The sequence below is a fragment of the Sprattus sprattus genome, assembly GCF_963457725.1.
Source record: "Sprattus sprattus genome assembly, chromosome: 12".
NCBI lineage: Eukaryota > Metazoa > Chordata > Actinopteri > Clupeiformes > Clupeidae > Sprattus > Sprattus sprattus.
Genome location: NC_137910.1, coordinates 23,645,628 through 23,662,705, shown reverse-complemented (window position 1 = coordinate 23,662,705; position 17,078 = coordinate 23,645,628). Strand labels below are relative to the sequence as shown.

At 42.7% G+C, this 17,078-nt stretch overlaps 1 protein-coding gene across 1 annotated transcript in view; it reads left to right on the top strand.

Moving 5' to 3' along the window:
- Positions 1-4,166: 4,166 nt before the first annotated feature.
- The window catches only part of eys (eyes shut homolog), a gene marked incomplete at both ends in the record, with an annotated part of 187,861 nt that continues 174,949 nt past the window's right edge, over positions 4,167-17,078 (top strand). The window contains 6 exons of the mRNA XM_080848748.1: positions 4,167-4,974; positions 5,977-6,093; positions 10,942-11,138; positions 12,305-12,441; positions 14,008-14,122; positions 15,455-15,614. Of these exons, the coding sequence (XP_080704874.1) occupies positions 4,167-4,974; positions 5,977-6,093; positions 10,942-11,138; positions 12,305-12,441; positions 14,008-14,122; positions 15,455-15,614 (1,534 nt within the window). The remainder of the gene's footprint in view (positions 4,975-5,976; positions 6,094-10,941; positions 11,139-12,304; positions 12,442-14,007; positions 14,123-15,454; positions 15,615-17,078) is intronic.

The window sequence follows — 17,078 nt, the reverse complement described above, 5'->3', positions numbered from 1 at the left end:
TTCTCTGTTCCTCTTTCAAAATAAATGCGCTGTCAATATCTGTGAGATATGCCTGCTCACGTACTTATTAGCAGCAAGGCTAGCTAACTACTATGTGTTTCAATGGATTTGTATTGACCTGATAGCGTTAGAAATAACCTATCAATAATGGTCTAGAGCGCTTCAGTTAAGACCTGCAATCCTCGGCAACATTCGTGTTGCACATACACAACTAACCGTGTCAATGTAGACATAAGTCGTGTAGATAGCTTAAATCACATAAAATATGTCCCACTAAGCTCCCGAGATGCCGCCATCTTGGTTCGATTTATAATCTATCTATCTAATCAACTCAAGCGTTGGTTGGTCATCTGTCCATCATCGTATAAAGCCCGCGCTGACAATTTGATTGGTACGACAGAATCCTACCTTCTGATACTCTCTCCCCAATATGCACAAAGCCAGACCAAATCTCCCAGACCAAAAAGGTTGTGGGCGGAGTTCGGGCTGGCATCCAGGCTAGCATACTTCATGGAGCAAATAAAAAAAAAGGCAATGAGTGATTTGCGTAGAAAAATATACAGTGTAAAATATATGCAGTGCCCCCCTCATCTCTTCCCAGTCATTGGGAGTCAACAGGTGAGTAAGATAAATCTGCCGTGTCTGGAGGGATGAGAGTCACTGGAGGGTTGACTACTCTGGAATGCTCTCTGTTCTTTTCTTCTTCTTTTTTTTTCTCCCCTAACTGTCATCCCTGCTTTTCATAGTGTATATAATGTCTCAGTCAGAAATGTTTGCCTGAAAGGACATATGCCAACTGTTCGCACAGAGAATTACAACAACAGCAGCTGGCACGGGAAGTCAATGCTGGTGCTCACAGAGAGGAATGCAATGATTGTAAACTGAGGGAAGATGATAAGATAATTGTATACGTCTGCTGGGAATCAGACATTTCCAGATATTTACATTTTGTTTTATTATTTTTTTGTCTTAGACAAAATCTGCAATTACAATAGACTTCTGCTGTCAATTGATTGTCTGAATCAAAAGCCTTATAAATCTGGGGCCGTATTCACAAAGAATCTTAGGGCTAAAAGTAGCTCATAAGTGGCGAATTTAGGAGAAACTCCTAAAAATAATGGGCGTGTCAGTCTTAAATTTAGGACTCCTATTTTTTTTTACTAAGAGCAATTCACAAAATATTTTATCCCTAAAAGTAGCACCTAAGTCTAGGACAGCTTAAAACTCCTCATGAGGACTCCTAAGTCACTAAGACCTATTCACAAAAAGTCTTAAAATGGCTGAAGCCAGACGTAACGTGTTGGAGACAATGAACGACTCTGAATTGTTGAGAAGATATCGTTTAAACCGTGAAGGCATCAACATTTTACTAGAATTAGTGCGGGATGCAATCACGTCTCCAACTATCCGAAACAACCCAATCAGTCCGGAAGTTAAATGTTTGATAACATTAAGATTTTTGGCTACGGGGAAAATGCAACTTTGCAACGCAGACGACTTCAGAATATCGCAATCACCGCACTCTGTAGACCACACATTGTACAACAGTTTATCCGGTTCCCTTTGGACAATCGGCTACTTCAAAGGATCAAGGTCAATTTCATGGCGTTTGCAGGAATGCCCGGTGTAGTGGGTGCCATCGATGGAACACACATTAAAATAATTGCTCCATCCAGAGATGAGGACGTCTTTGTAAACCGCAAAAAGGTACATTCAATTAATACACAGATAGTGTTTGATCCAAATTTCACAATCATGGATATTGTTGCGAAGTGGCCTGGATCTACTCACGATTCGCGCAGTTTAATGGAGAGCGCGGTCTGCGCCAGCTTTTTGAGCGGCACCATGTACCTGCTGGATGCCACTTGGGTGACGTGACAGTGGCCATCCATGCAAGACATGGCTTTTGACACCCTTCCTCAATCCACAACCGGGAGCACAGTTGAACTACAACATGCAAGTATACGCATGAGGCCTATTTTGGTGACACAATACCTGTAGCCGCGACGGCTCTTTTAAAGTCCACTCCGCAATCTCCATCCTACATTGTGACTGGAGCGCATACCACCGCTTCTCGCAGTCATCGACAGAGCGACACACGGCAGGGAATGAAGCATTTATGTTAACACATATGTCCTCCCATGCCTCACGCATAGTTTGCAGGGTGCTTTAATTATTACTTCTTTGATTCCATGCAATTTCCGTGTTTTTTTCGGCAATTTCTCTTTCTCTTAACGTGCAAAGCGTCATTCTCGTTGGATGCACAAACTTGTCATCATGCGTGTGCATTCTGCTAAGTGCACTGTCCATAACTATTTAATATGACTTAATTTGAAGCCTAGGTTATTCTCTTATTTTCTGTTTATTTAGTGGGATCGTTAGGGGGATGTTAGGACTGAGTTTTTAATGAGAGAGCCTGTCAACAACCAATCACCCCTTCTAAACTCGTGCATGAGAAGCGACGTCATCCATAGCAACGGAGTTTTTATCTTAAGCTTAGGAGTTGGTATTATCCTTAGTATGAGTAGGTCTCAGAGCCGTTGTGAATCACTTTTAAGAAATTACTCCTACGTAAAAGGTTTTAGCGCGAGTTAGGAGCACTCCTAGTGGTAAGATAAAAGGCTTTGTGAATACGGCCCCTGGTTCTTTCGTCTGGTAATGGTAAAATCCATGTTTTAGGTGCTGAACAGAAAAAAAAGTATTTGCTGCAAGAAAGGCAGCATGTTAGAGGAAATTATTTGTAGAAGTCCTGGCTTGGGAATTTCAGAGGTGGCCATCTTTAAATTCTTCATGCAGGGGATACTTCCTACCACATTGAAGACTGATTTTTAATATTTACCCTTTAGCATAATATAAAATATCAAATATATTTTCCAAATCTTTTTTTTATTTCAGCTCTCTGGTTATCTTTACATGAACTACATTAGATTGTTTCTTCTAGCATGTCAGTAAAGTCTCATCTGACATGGTTATTTCTATATTCCCACTAAGCACTGGCATTGATGCCTTTCCTTTTGGATCCATCAGAGAGTAGCTACTGTAGCATCCTCCGCTGGGCTCCTCTCTAATTCACATTATTAGTCACCCTGCATTTATTTCTCCACTTCATATTCACAGAACTACTTATCACCAAGGGGTTATTCATATCAGTCATTGTTCACGAATCAAGAAGTGGAGGATTTGCACTTGCGGAGATAGCACTTTATCTCTGTACACTACTTTTATCTTGAGCATGGGGGTTACAAAGAGGCCTGAGGGAGGGAGACAATGCAGTCTGTTTTAACTCATCTCTGAGCTTTGACACCAGCGAATCTGGCACAGCGGGGGGAGAGGAATATTTTATCTGACGTTGTCATTTGCTCTGTGAGCCACAGGGAAGCACAAGCCACCCTGTCATACCTGGTGTGGTCGGTGCCAAGGTCAGACTCCGGTGTGTGTATGTGTGTGTCCCTGTGTGTGTGTGTGTGTGTGTGTGTGTGTGTGCATGTGTATATATCTTTGTGTGTGTGTGTGTGTGTGTGTGTGTGTGTGTGTGTGTGTGTGTGTGTGAGTGTGTGTGTGTGTGTGTGTGTTCGTGTGTGTGTGTGTGTGTGTGTGTGTGTGTGTGTGTGTATGTATGTGTGTCTGTGTACCTGTGTGTTGACCATGTCACTCGGCCCTGCATCTCTCAAGCTCACCAGTGCAGGTTAATAGCCTGTAGTGGCACAAAGCTGCTGGAGTAGCAGGGTCTGTGTAACACCCCGTTTTAGCCCCAGGGCACCTCTCTTAATTCTGAATTATTTTTTCCCGAAATATTTCCTGAGTCCTGAACCAAAAAATAAATTTGTGCAGATACGAGTATACTTATTCTACATTTGTTGTATTGATAGTACATGTTTTTAGACTTATATGATGACTTTAAGTAGAAGAGTAGTATAGAAGAAAGTCTGCTTTAATGATGGTCTGCATTTTGACCTATAGCTGTGGACATGGCTTTTCAGTAACTCACACAACACAGTGTGAAACAAAGCTTTAACCCTCTCCCTTCTCTTATTACCATTAGGTCACTGCACAATGCCATTGATCAAGCTGTCGGTTGATGCCAGTCTCCATCTTGAATAGCCCTTCTTCCCCAATCCATCCATCCTGCAAATGACCAAAGATAAGCCATGCGGACATAGATAATCATGAGCCCGAATAAAGCACCTGAGTGGACAAGCATGAAAAGGCTAAACCTCCACCTCATTGCCTTCTTGCTCGGCTATTTCATGGATGACGGCCTCTGTGGCCAGGCAATCTGCAACAGAACGGCCCCTCGTGAGTGGCGCACGCAGCCCCAGAGCACCACTGTGAAATGGACACTCATGGAGAACACCTGCACCGGCTTGACCCACTGCCACGGCGAGCAAATTGAAGGGGATGAGGGGGCGCAGTTGCGGCTGCCCAACGCCTCGTCGCCCGGCCTCTCACAGCTCTGCCCGTTGGAGCTGCAGCTGGGAGACATGCTGTACATGGTTGCAGATGCTACGCTGGAGGAGTATGGCCTCAACCTGGTGAACGGGTCAAAGGACGAGTTTGACAACTGCTCCATTGGGCAGCCTCATCCGGCACAGTACCTGTTTTTTGGCGACATGAACGGAACTGTGCCGGTTGAGCCAAAATGGCTGACCTCGGGGGTGCACTACTTTGTAGCTTCACATGAAGGCAGCTCCCAGTTATGCAAACTCGGCCTGCGGCTCAAAGTGTCAGTGAAAGAGCAGAACTGCCAGCACTCCCCTCTTGTGCGCTTGTGCTCAGGAAATGGCATTTGCAGGACAAACATGCGGAGCCTCACATACACGTGTGAATGCTTAAAGCAATACTCGGGAAGATTTTGTGAGAAATATGACATATGCTCTGAAAACCCGTGCCTTAATGGTGGCACGTGTGTGAGAAATGGATCCAGCGACCCAAATGTTCACCGCTATGAATGCAAATGCTCACCGGGGTTCGCAGGTGAGTTCTGTTATACGACCATTCCCCCCTGGATTCTAGTCTTGATATAATTCACACGCTCTCCCCAACACTAAATGGTTTCATTTTTAGGTCATGTCACACGTTCAATTACCATAAATTGGAAAAGAAATTGAGCTCATTAAATTAAACTAGCATGACCAAACACACCCACCTTGCGAGAACCACCCTATTTCTTTACAGATACTTATTTATTATTTATCTATCATAATTACTGGTTCTCATTTAGCTTAGTCCTGGATACCCCCAGGGGCTATTTATTTGAACAACACTGTCCAGGATATGGCTTTTTTTCTCGCCTTTAATCACCATAATTATTCTGGAATGGTTTTCTGTGCCACCTGAAAGGATTCCTAATTGCTTTATATTTTTTTATGTTGTTTTTTTTCCCTCTCTCTCTCCTCACCTGATTTATTTATTTAATTTGTACCTTCCAATGTCAATAACAACTTAAAACCATTGTATTATACCATTTAAACACTGTTAAACTCTCACTCTGAAAATCATGATGTATAGACCTGACATATGGACTGAGTATTATTTATTGACTTTGCATGTAAATGTATGCAGCGTTAGTATGCTACGCCATCCACAGCTGCAGTGCAGCAGTTGTCTCCAGTGGTTTACATTGCAAATTTGATTTTAGTCATGCACTCTTTATTTTCTGCTTACAATGCGCCTTACCTGAATCCCTGTCCTCATAGTCTTTGACAGGGAAAACTTGCTTTTGCCACTTGAATGGCAGTGCAAATCTGCAATGAATTTGTAATGTATGAAAACACAAACTACTGTTTTCAGTAGTTTGTGAAGTTCATGCCCCCCCCCCAAAAAAAAAAATAGTAACATGATATCAATCCCAAAGCTGCGATGAATAATAATAGATTTTACCCAAAAGTATGAGTCCTTCTTTGTCATCAGCTGTCATTCATTTTTATTTCATTGTCCTAATTATTGTTGACAAGTTTTTTGTTTTGTTGACTCTAGGGATTAACTGCTCTGAAATCATTGGAAAAGAAAATTGCAACAAACAATGCCTAAACGGACTGTGTGTACAAGGGACACCAGCTTCCTTGAAGTGTGTCTGTCATCCAGGGTACTCAGGTTGGTTGAAACTTCATGGCATATTGAGCAAGAAAAATGTCTTTATTCCCTGATAGTTATTAGATTAGATTAGACTCAACTTTGTTGTCATTGTGAAGAGTATGGGTACAAAGCTAATGAGATTTAACCAGAAGTGCAAAGATAGAGTTGTCTGGGAATTCCCCGCCCCTTCACTGCATTTCATTTGCTCAGTTGGTCTGGCGAACTACTCAACAGCGGTCCACTTCAGTCACGTAATTGGACACGCCTTTAAACAATCAGACCAAGGATACTATACAACGATACAACGATCGGTAATAAAGCAAACACATATTTTTTCTGTATGAATTGTTCCAGGGCAAGTTTCTGTTCTGTTTTTAAAGAAAACTTGCCTTATCGAAGTTTTGCGGTGCTTCGGCGGCCAATGTTTAAAAACTCTCCGTGCCGTAGCTTTTGTTACGTTGCCGTGGTTAGTTTAAATCCGCCAATGGCGTGCCAGGTAGCCAATAGCCAGTTTGTGATTGGCTCCAAGGATCCTTACGATGCTGAAATGAACTTCTATAGCAAGTTTGCCAGACCCACTTCTGAGGCAAAATCAAATTGGCCGGAAGAAGAGGGGCGGGACTTCCCAGACAAAAGATGTGTTATTTACAGAATAATAAGTGCAGGAAAGTAAGTCCTACAGAATAAGTGATATGATATCTTACAATATTGTTTTAAATATGTATATACAGAGGAGACAGTGGACGGAGTTAGAAAATAAATAAATGTATAGTATGAAAAGCATATACATTTGGCTAAGTATGCAGAGTATAAACATCATATGTACAGTTGGTAACATTGGTAACAGTAACATTATTTGAACAGGTGTAGGTTCAGACTGCAAAATATGAATAGTGCAAATGACATGGTCATTAATGCACTGTAAACTGTGCAGTGATAAATGCAATTATGCTATTAGAATGGTATTAGCAACAGCAATGAAAGTAGTGTGTGATATGACCAGTGCAATGTAGGCTTGGTAATGTTCTTTTAATGCTTGCATGGCCTGAGCTTTGCCTTTGGGTGTATTATAATCACTTAGGCATGTTTTTGTGTTAAGATGAATGAAAACAATGCAATGCTTGACTCCAAAGATCAGGCCTAAACTCTGCCTGAGGTAAACTGTGTTTTTCTGTGCCGTGTTGTGTTGTGTTGTGCAGTGCGGTGTGGTGTGGTGTGGTGTGGTGTGGTGTGGTGTGGTGTGGTGTGGTGTGGTGTGGTGTGGTGTTTTCCCACAATAGAAACAGTGCTGAAGGCACAGCCGGGTAAGTCAGTGTACCTAAATCTGCACTGAAGTGAGGAAGTGCTGTGGCCTGGGCAGTGCCCATTGTGTGGTGATGCGCAATTTTAGTTTGCATTTGACCTCCGCCTGCCTTCCACCATAGGTCTCGTGTTTGATTGCAGTGCCACGCAGGGAGCGAAAATGATGAACAAACTGCTTTCAAGCTGCTTATTCTGGCATTTTGAATATTTGTAATTTGTATTCTTATTACTTTCTGTGTGCGAATAGTGCAAAACAGTGTAATATACAAAAAGAATATTTAGAGTTTCTATTTTTTTCACTTTTTCCCATATTTTTGATGGCCCCATTGCTTTAGTGTATTCCTCTGAATATTGCCAGGGACCATTTTGCATTATTATGGTTTGTTGTTTACCATAACAAATGTCCATATTGCCCTGGTTGAACAGATGACTTTCATTGGATCTCATTTTCAGGTCTAATTCTCCAGTTTGTATTGCTAACATTAGGCTTGACCAGTCACTCACCTTGTGTCCGAGCTAATGCTTGCTTACAGTTTAGGGGGATGATGTCCATTTATTTAGATCTGTTCAGATGGTTTGTTCAGAGCCCAGTCCATATTTTCACGGCTGTTAGCCTGTCATCTGCCTCTCAGATCATGGACGTGACCCAGATGGACCCGATGGCAGCTCTCTAGTGCTTGGAGCCCAATCAAGAGTGGCCTTGTTCTGCTGCAGCCTGTACGCTCACTACGCTAGTTACTCTTTTTTTTTTGTGGAGCACCTCTATGGGCGAACTGTACGCACAAAGCCAAGGCGTGGCGTCCTACTCTCCTTTCCTGTGGGTGCCGGCCGTGCTCTGACTTTGCCATAGCCGTCATGCCATTAATCACTCGGACGTTAGCGGCTGTCCTGGTGCAGGCTGACCGCACAGGCCGGAGCCCGATGGTTCATAATAATGAGGAGCACCCAGGGGGATGTTTCAATTTAGATTTTTTCCTTTGATTCCGTCTCCCCCCCTCTCTGCGCAGTTGCTCAGGAGAATTGGGGTGGGGGAATTTATGGCAAGGTATTACAGACTTAATAGGGCACAACCCTTGAGGGATTTGCTTTTAATTCACTTACCCTAGTGGTTTTTCTTGGTAAATATTAAAAACACGTCTGAGTGGTGGCTGTGTTTTCATTGTGTGTGTGTGTGTGTGTGTGTGTGTGTGTGTGTGTGTTTGTGTGTGTGTGTGTATGTGTGAGTGTGTGTGTACTTGTTTGTACGCTTGGCTGGGGAATGCTCCTCTGAGGGTATTTGTAGTTGGGGGGTGCATATCTTTGATTTGGTGTCGCATGATTGTGCTGCTTAACAGTTGCGTGTAAAAAGCATGACTTCTGGGTCAAGGGAAGTCAGCTGAAAGTGTTTAATCTGTGTGTGGCTTTCTTGGAGAAATGGCTGAGCTTAATCTGGGAAATTTGCCACCAAACTTCATCAGCCTTGCATGTCATGTAGAGGCACAGTTGGTTTACTGAGCTCTGGGTTGAATATTTGAACAGCACATTTTTATATAATAATGTAATCAGGGTCTGTGAATCCAAGGCACAGACTCAACAAAAATAGCAAGTACATAGCCAGACAGATGGATGCTACTTTTATACATATAAAAGACATTGCCTGCAAGTCAAAGATATACATGTGTGTGTATATATACCAGCAGATGCTGCCAGTGATGCATCCAAAACTATGGGGGGAGTGCCTGGAACAAGGGAACTTGAATCATCAGGGGATTAGCATAGCGGAATATGCTAAGAAATAAGTCACAGAGAAAGATAAATGAGTTAGCACCTGCTGAAGAACACAAAAATGAAACACCCCTCTCGGGAATAAAATCAAATTGCATTCACCTTGAACCTGCGGCGCTGCTCATGCCGGCTAAATTTAACCCACAAGGGGCAAGTGTCAGACTGCTGCTGGATGGCAGATGCCTTACAGTGTCTGCTTACAAGGATGTCCTTCCTCACGCCTTGATGCCTTTGCTCTCTTGGTCGCCTGGTCCTCAGTAAAGTCCATTGGGGGAGGAGGAGGAGGAGGAGGAGGAGGAGGAGGAGGAGAGAGCAGTGCTGTCCATTGTGTTTGTGCTGCAGTGAACGCTGAGTTGAGCTCGATATGCTGAAGCTGTTTTAGGGAGGGCTTGCTCTGGGGTTAAGTAGATCACGCTCACTGTAGCCAGCCATACTGACTGGTCATGTGTAAGTAATGAACAGTATGCATCTCAGCTTCAGCACATGTCTCTGAATAATTGAGCAAATGCGTAGAAATGACATGGCAAAAAATTATTAATGGCCTGTGATGTTCCAGCTCGGATTTCTACAGTGCTTTCTACTCTTAGGACAATGTAGTTTCTACTGAAGATCCAAATTACTTCTTAAAGCTCACTTGAATAATTGATTAAAAACACTGTCATGTTGGCGCTGATAGCTCCCTTGGTAGTTGGGGGAGGGGATCAGCATGCGTGGTCCACAGAAAAGGGCAGATGATGAAGTTAGGCAGAATAAGGGAAAGCCAAACGCTTTAATTGTTTTCCAGACAAGCTGTAAACTTGCCCCTGAAGGGTTTCATTCGTTAAATCTCGCTGTTACTGAATGCATGTTTGATGTGGAGGTCCCTGGATGGCTGTGGAATAGACAAATGTTATTTTAATGATGGAATACTAATCTTAGCAATTTGCTTTCAAATCATATCAGTATGATATGAAGCATATTTTTCAAAGGAATTCCTACTGTAGATGGTTTAAAAGAATTTAAAGAATAGCCACTCTTTATTCAGTTTTTTATCTCCATAAAAATTGGGCTGATATCCCCCCATTATAAAGGACACGCTTCGTGCGGTGTTTGAAAATTCTAAGATTGCTGTTAATTATGTCATTGTGATTGTGTGTGAACTGTGACAGAGTGAGGTTCTTAGAGCGCTGGAATTTCTGCTGCTAAAACAGTGTACAACTCTATTATATGAGTTCATTGTGTTGACCTAGTTGTGTATGTAGATGTGGTTCTAGAATCTCAGGAAAGGGAATGTTGTCACTCACGTGTCTAGCTCATCTGTTCATGCATAATTGCACATTTGCTCATTTCAAAGACACTTTGCAATTCCTTTTGAGTCGAAAGGAAGCAGCAACCAAATCAGTTGATCTCTAAGTGTTTTTTTTTCTTCCCTTGTCAATATCACACTTTCATCTTTCCATACACCGAAGTTCCTGTTTTTCCCTCTCTCAATGCACAATGCCCATGTCACTGCCGTAAGTTGCTGTGAGACACACAGCATTGTGCTTTGAACATAACACCATTCGCCTATTTTGTATCCAACAAGCACACTACCATGACAGAACCCTTTGTACTAAATCAGAATTTCCCCTAGCTATAAGGGGTATGAATGCTGTCTGGTTAAGTCAATCATTTATCTCTCTTGAATTTTCACATTCCTCATGTTTTGTAAAGATGAGTAACTGTCAGGGTGTCAGTCAGTTTCACTGCAGATGCTCTGACAATGCTATCCGGGCCTCTCGTAGCCTTTCTACATAAATGCTGTTATTCTCTCCATTTCAGGTTCTCTTTGTGACGTGAGGAGAACTCCATGTTTGCCCAACCCATGCAAAAATGGTGGGAAGTGCACAGAGACTGCTGAAGGATATACCTGCTCCTGCCCAGAAGCGTTTGTGGGTCCCCACTGTGACACAGACTTGAACAGCACTTGCGTCTCATACGGATGTCAAGCCGAGCTGCCGTGCTCTGATGAGGAACAAGTGAGTGCTGTCACCCTCACCCCCACCTCCCTCCACCACTCACAATCCCATGCCTTGGAGAAAACGATTAATAGAAAAATGTCACATGCAAATTGATGCGCTATCTCTGAGACAGATCAAGTGGTGTCATTTTGAAGGTTACCATTCTGTTTTGATAGGGAGACGGAGGTGGCATTTGTTTTAATTGATAGGCCCTGGTTGAGGCCAGCACATATTTAAGCACTATATCAAAAATGTTATTACAGAAAGCTCTCGGGCATTAGATGTCTGTCCCAATTTTCCGTTTCAGCCGTGCCCGATAAATTGTTGCTCTGGAATGGGCTTTTGTAATCAGGATCCTCAGAAGAGTGGTCGTTCTTTTCCTGCCGTGAATGGGGCTAGGAATGGGAATATAGAAAAATACAATAATGAATAAAAAAAAAAATGGTGACCTTTGTTCTCTTTAATGACAGGATTAGCAACATGGGCTTAGCCATAACAGGGTTTCTCATGAGGTATGATAGCTGCCTGAGAGAGCGAGGGCAGTTGGACTGGACTGGTGTTGGGGAGGCACACACTAATTGATCAGCTTGACATTGATTTGGTCTGTCTGAGATTCTCCCTGAAAGATTTTGGCGCTATGAAACCAAACCAAAAACACACATACAGACATTCCCTCCAACCCAAAAAAGTGCACCAACTTTAATGTCATTGTGGATTTTCATCCTGCTAGCTCTCCTGGATTGCACTTTCATTATTTTCCTGATTCCTGGGGAGCCTGAATCAGAAATATTATTGTTGTCAAGATCAGTTAGTAAACATGCACGATGTGTAAAGCCTACTAATGACCTGTCTCTCTCTATTTAAGGATTTAGTCTGCGTGTTAGCTTGCTGTCTCTTCCTTTATTCCACAAGTTTGTATCCCACCAAACTTCTGTCTCCATTTCCTCTCAAATGCACCGAGGCTGTCAGCATTTTTTTTTTGAACCTCAAAACCTGGCAGCCTGTGATTAAACATTAGTCAGTGATGAAGCGCATTTTACCCTGAACTCTCTTTCTCACTACCTCTCTCCCTGACTGCCCAGTATGGTAGTGTATTCCTCTCCCTCCCCTCTTACCTTCCCATCAAACCGACTCATATTAACGTTTTTTCTCCTCCTCTCTATCCTCTTCTCCTCCTTGTCCAGCCATCCGCGTGTGTGTGCGAGGATGGAGGCCCCGCAGGCGCAGGCAGACAATGCAGGAGGGTGCGACAGCCGTGCGCCTCCTCTCCCTGTCTCAACAACGGCAGCTGTGTATCCCTTGGTGACGATTACACCTGCAGGTAACGTAGATGGGGGGCCTTGCCAGAGTTGATTGCTGAAAGCCGAAGCCAACTTTGCAGAGCGGGGCCCTGGCGGGGTTTGCTTTTGCTCCGGCAATCAATTACCCACATACCCCCTCAGGCTGGATGCATTTTATCATTTTTACGTAAAGAAAAAAAACAAAAAACGTCTCTTTGAATGATGCAAAACTTGTGACTGCAGCTTTTCTTCCGAGGCATTTTTTTATCACGTGATTAAATAGAGCTAGAAATGGAAAAAAAATGGAAATGAATGAAACACATTTCCTTCAGAGTTCTTCTCAAAAATATTTCTTTTTTTTGCCATTTGGATATTTGTCTTTGGCCTCTTACGTTATTACTATATGAGACTGAACTCCATCTGCATATCTATATCCACTCAAGTGACAGCTTTTCAACTTGTTACTGCAGATAATAATACCAGAAGGTGCTTTATTACTCCTTACTGAGAAAAGCTTATTTTTAGAGACCCTGCTTTTCCTCTGAGTTATTGCTTCACTTATCTCTTGCTGGATATCTCGCTAGGCTTGAATGGTAGACCACCTAAATCAATACATTTAAATGGGTTTCTTTAAACAAATGACAGTTAAGACCAAAGGTTGCTGAGGAAAAAAAAAGTTGAATTAAAAGTGAACGCCAAGCAAGATAAAGTGGCGACCGGTAGGATGTGATAGAGAGTGGCCTTAGACAAAAGGGCTCTGTGTTGTTGGCATTATCAGTGAAGCATGCTCCTCAGCCAGAGTGTATGTGAGCGCAGCAGATAAAGGCAATTGCCACTGGTCATACGGGACCAATGTTAATAATGCGGGGATCATGTGTAGGTCTGACCCAATAACATCACTTAAACTGTCCCAGTGCCCAAAGGAAATATGTTCTTTGCTGAGAGTGAAAGAGACATTCTTCTTTTTGCCCTCTGTGTCCCTGTCCCTGCCACCCCCCACCGACACAGCGCCCCCCCCCCACCCACACCCTCATATAAGCAAATGTTCGAAAAAGGTTGATGTGTACTACATTACAATTGACCCTTTTACCAGGAGTAAAAGGGTATGTATTTTTCACCTTGTACTCTGGACCCAACAATACAGATGCTATTTAAAATGATCCAAGTTTGAAATTTGGTGGTTTCATGGTCTTTGCTACAGGCAGTTCTCCAAGAATGTTGTTTTTGGTGTAGCATCAGCAGGGTCTTTCTAGAACATCTTGTATGCTTCCCTTCCCTTCTTGTCCTTGTTAAATACCTTCAAAATAAATGAGAGGAGATTTTCCACAAAAAAACGGATGGAGGGCCATGTCTTTTATACATACCTACCAAATCACACAGTACACTTCAGCTTGCTGAATGTCTTCATTTCACCATGGCCATCCATATTTTAGAAACAATCACAGCTGGAGGACCCCATTAGTGTATGTGTGTGTGTGTGTGTGTGGGGGGGGGGGGGGGGGGGGGGGGCGGTCACAGGCATTGAGCCCCACATGCCCATCACAGCCCTTTATCAGGGCACTGGATGAGAGGTGGACTGAAAGCAATGCTGGTGTTTCTCTCCACAGATGCCTCAGAGGGTTTACCGGGAAGAACTGTGAGGAAATAATTGACTACTGCAGGCTGCTCAGTATTAACTGTCTGAATGAAGGATTGTGCCTCAACCTAATTGGCGGGTATAATGTAAGTAACCTAATACAGAGAAAACTAATGAAATACTTGTAAACAAAAAAGTCTGATAACGCACAGTATGAGACACTGCATGAGCCTAGGTTTAATGAGAAAATTGTACCCTGGTTTTGAGGAGTAAAATAGTCAATTTGTGACTGATGTTATTACGGCCTCTAGAAGAGGTTTCAGAAAACGTATGGCATAATTTAATTTCCGTTCAACCCCCCCTGGTTGACAAGCATCAATTACATTTACTCAAAAAAAAAGTTTGAACAATGCTGTATGTTGTTCTTGATCAGATAGTTAAGAGCATACAGTTGACACCTGTTTGAACATATAAGGGATCATTCTGTAAAAGTGAAATTGTGAAGCCATGCAAATACTGTTGAGGCAGTTGATTAAAATGAACAGTTATTTCTCAACATCAATATGTAGTATTATTTATGGTACAGATTTAGTTAACTATTTATTATATGTATCCTGATATGTGATTTTGAGATTTTTAAAAGTAATTTGGAGTGATTTGCTTGTGATGTTGCCTCCAATGTGGACACAAGACCATCAGCACAATGAAACCATGAATATCCCTACCAACCCCCCCAGGTTTGCCATCCAGCCTAACAATGCCAATTTCCATTGCTGTTAGGATGATAGAAATGTGATTAAGAGTACAGATCCAAATGCAGATACTGCATTTCCTAATGTGGGCAGCCATTTTGTAAAACAAAACGTATTGAGCAAATAATGTCCATGTCAGGAGGTGAAAAATGTGCTGTGCCTCTGACAGTCGATACCTGTGTGTTCATTTATAACAATGTTGATGGTATCTATTCTGCTCTGTTATATATAAATGATTTATGTCTTTGTGTCCAGGTCCCAGTGATGACCTTCTATTTCAATATTGTCTTAGTGTCACCTTGGTTGTCATGTGTTCTTTTGCGAATCGTCTGTGTAGTCAAAGCGACCCATAGCGGACAGCAACATCAACAGCCCGATGAGGAAGTGCTGTACGGATCATTATTGGGGTCACCTCCACTGGTCTCTGGAAATATCACCCTTAATGTCATGATTAGGTCTTTTCTGTCATTTCCTGTCAAATTGCCTATATGGCACACCTTTGCGGTGTTGATAACAGGAAGTCTGTTTTTCCTGTCGCTGTCACAACATAATCATCAATCCTGAATTAACTGGCCTACGCCTCATACATCACTTGGTGAACTTCCTCGTAAGAATTCCCATCCCGGGGGGTTTGCCCTGGGATGCTGAATCTCAAATGTGGGAAGGCCTCGGCACTCCCTGTTGTCCCATTTCTTATTTTTCGTTTTCATCCTTCTGTTCTGTTAGTGTCTCTGCGCGCCCGGGTGGACAGGAGAGGTTTGCCAGCATGTGGAGAATGCCTGCCTGATTTATCCAGAGGGCTGCAAGAACGGAGCCACATGCATAAGTATAAGCCAGCCTACGGCCCCCCCACGCTACACCTGCAAATGTGCTCCCGGCTACGCAGGTGAGAAGCCACTTCGGTCCTCCATATTGAGCAGGAAGTTGCGCGAGTGTAATAAATTGCCCATCTGTCAAAAGTGTTGTTATTCTTCTTAAAGTTGATTACGAGATTATAAGATTCAGTGGCACTCGCGAGACACAGCACACAACCTGTCAGTCAAGTGCTTATGAATATTTATGCGGGAGTGGGCACATCATCATAATCTTGGGACTGCGTAGAGGCAGTTCATTAAGAAAATTACTTTATATTTGTTAACTTTGTGAAATAAAGCCCTTTGGGTGTCTTTGTAGACTGAAAGTTCTCCCCCCAATTTGCTATTTAGATATCTTTCCATGCAGCTGTTTTTCATTCAAATCTAAACATCTATCAAAGGAATCCCATAAACACTGTCTGCATATCTTATATTTAAGCCATGACTTGCTATGATGCCCACTGTGTCATACACTGATCAGTTAAACCTGCCGGTAGAGGTCAGCATGGTTGATGCCCGGCATGGTGCTCATTATGAAGAATTCCACGTTTTCCATTGAATCTACACTTGCTACACAATCAGCGCGTGGTACTGTGATTCTCATAAAAGATTAGGGAGTGAGGTTTATATGGCATGGGTCTAACCCACATGCCGGCGACTTCTGTAGAGGACCTAAGTTAAGGGACATCAGACGACAGGGACTCATCGATGTAAGTGGGTGTTAAGACTGTTAAGAGCTTTGTATACAAGTAGAAGGACTTTAAAATCAATTCTTAAAGATAGAGGGAGCCAGGCCAGTATAGGAGGAGCAATGTGCGCTCTTTTCCTTGTTTATATTAAAAGTCAAGCAGCATAGATCTGAATTAGCTGTAGACCTGTAAACAGAGTATGTCAGTGCCCGAGTCTACTTTAGATAAAAGCTTAAATGAGGTTCCTCCTCTTTCGCTTCGGCATCCTGTTGAGTTAAAAACGGGTGAACTTTGGCAATATTTCTTAGGTGGAAGAAAGCTGTTTTGGTCACCTGGCTTATGGGGGATTTAAAACTTAAATCAGAGTCTAAACTACACCCAAACATATTACTTCCACTTTACTCTGATGACCCAGATTTCCCAGCATCTCTTTTGGCTTCAGGGCCAACTAAGAGTATTTCTGTCTTAAAAATATTGCTCATCCATTCATTAATTGTGGACAGACAGGCAGTCAGGGAGCACAAGACATAGCACTAGTCTGTGTGGTTCTCACTGCACAGCACTGACCTTCAGGTCCTTGTTGTGCAGAGATGTTTTAATTGCCTCTGTTTAATTAAGGCCGCATAATATCTGTTTACGGAGAACACACATAGGATCGGATGTTTCTAGGGTTTTTGTACCTAATTGCAGGTGTAGGCATTCTTCATTTTGCTTCCCAAAACATGTTCTAAGTGTATGAGATGTAACAAAATGCAGTATGCAGTTTAAGCACTGTATACATATTAAATGACAGTGTACCTCTTTACC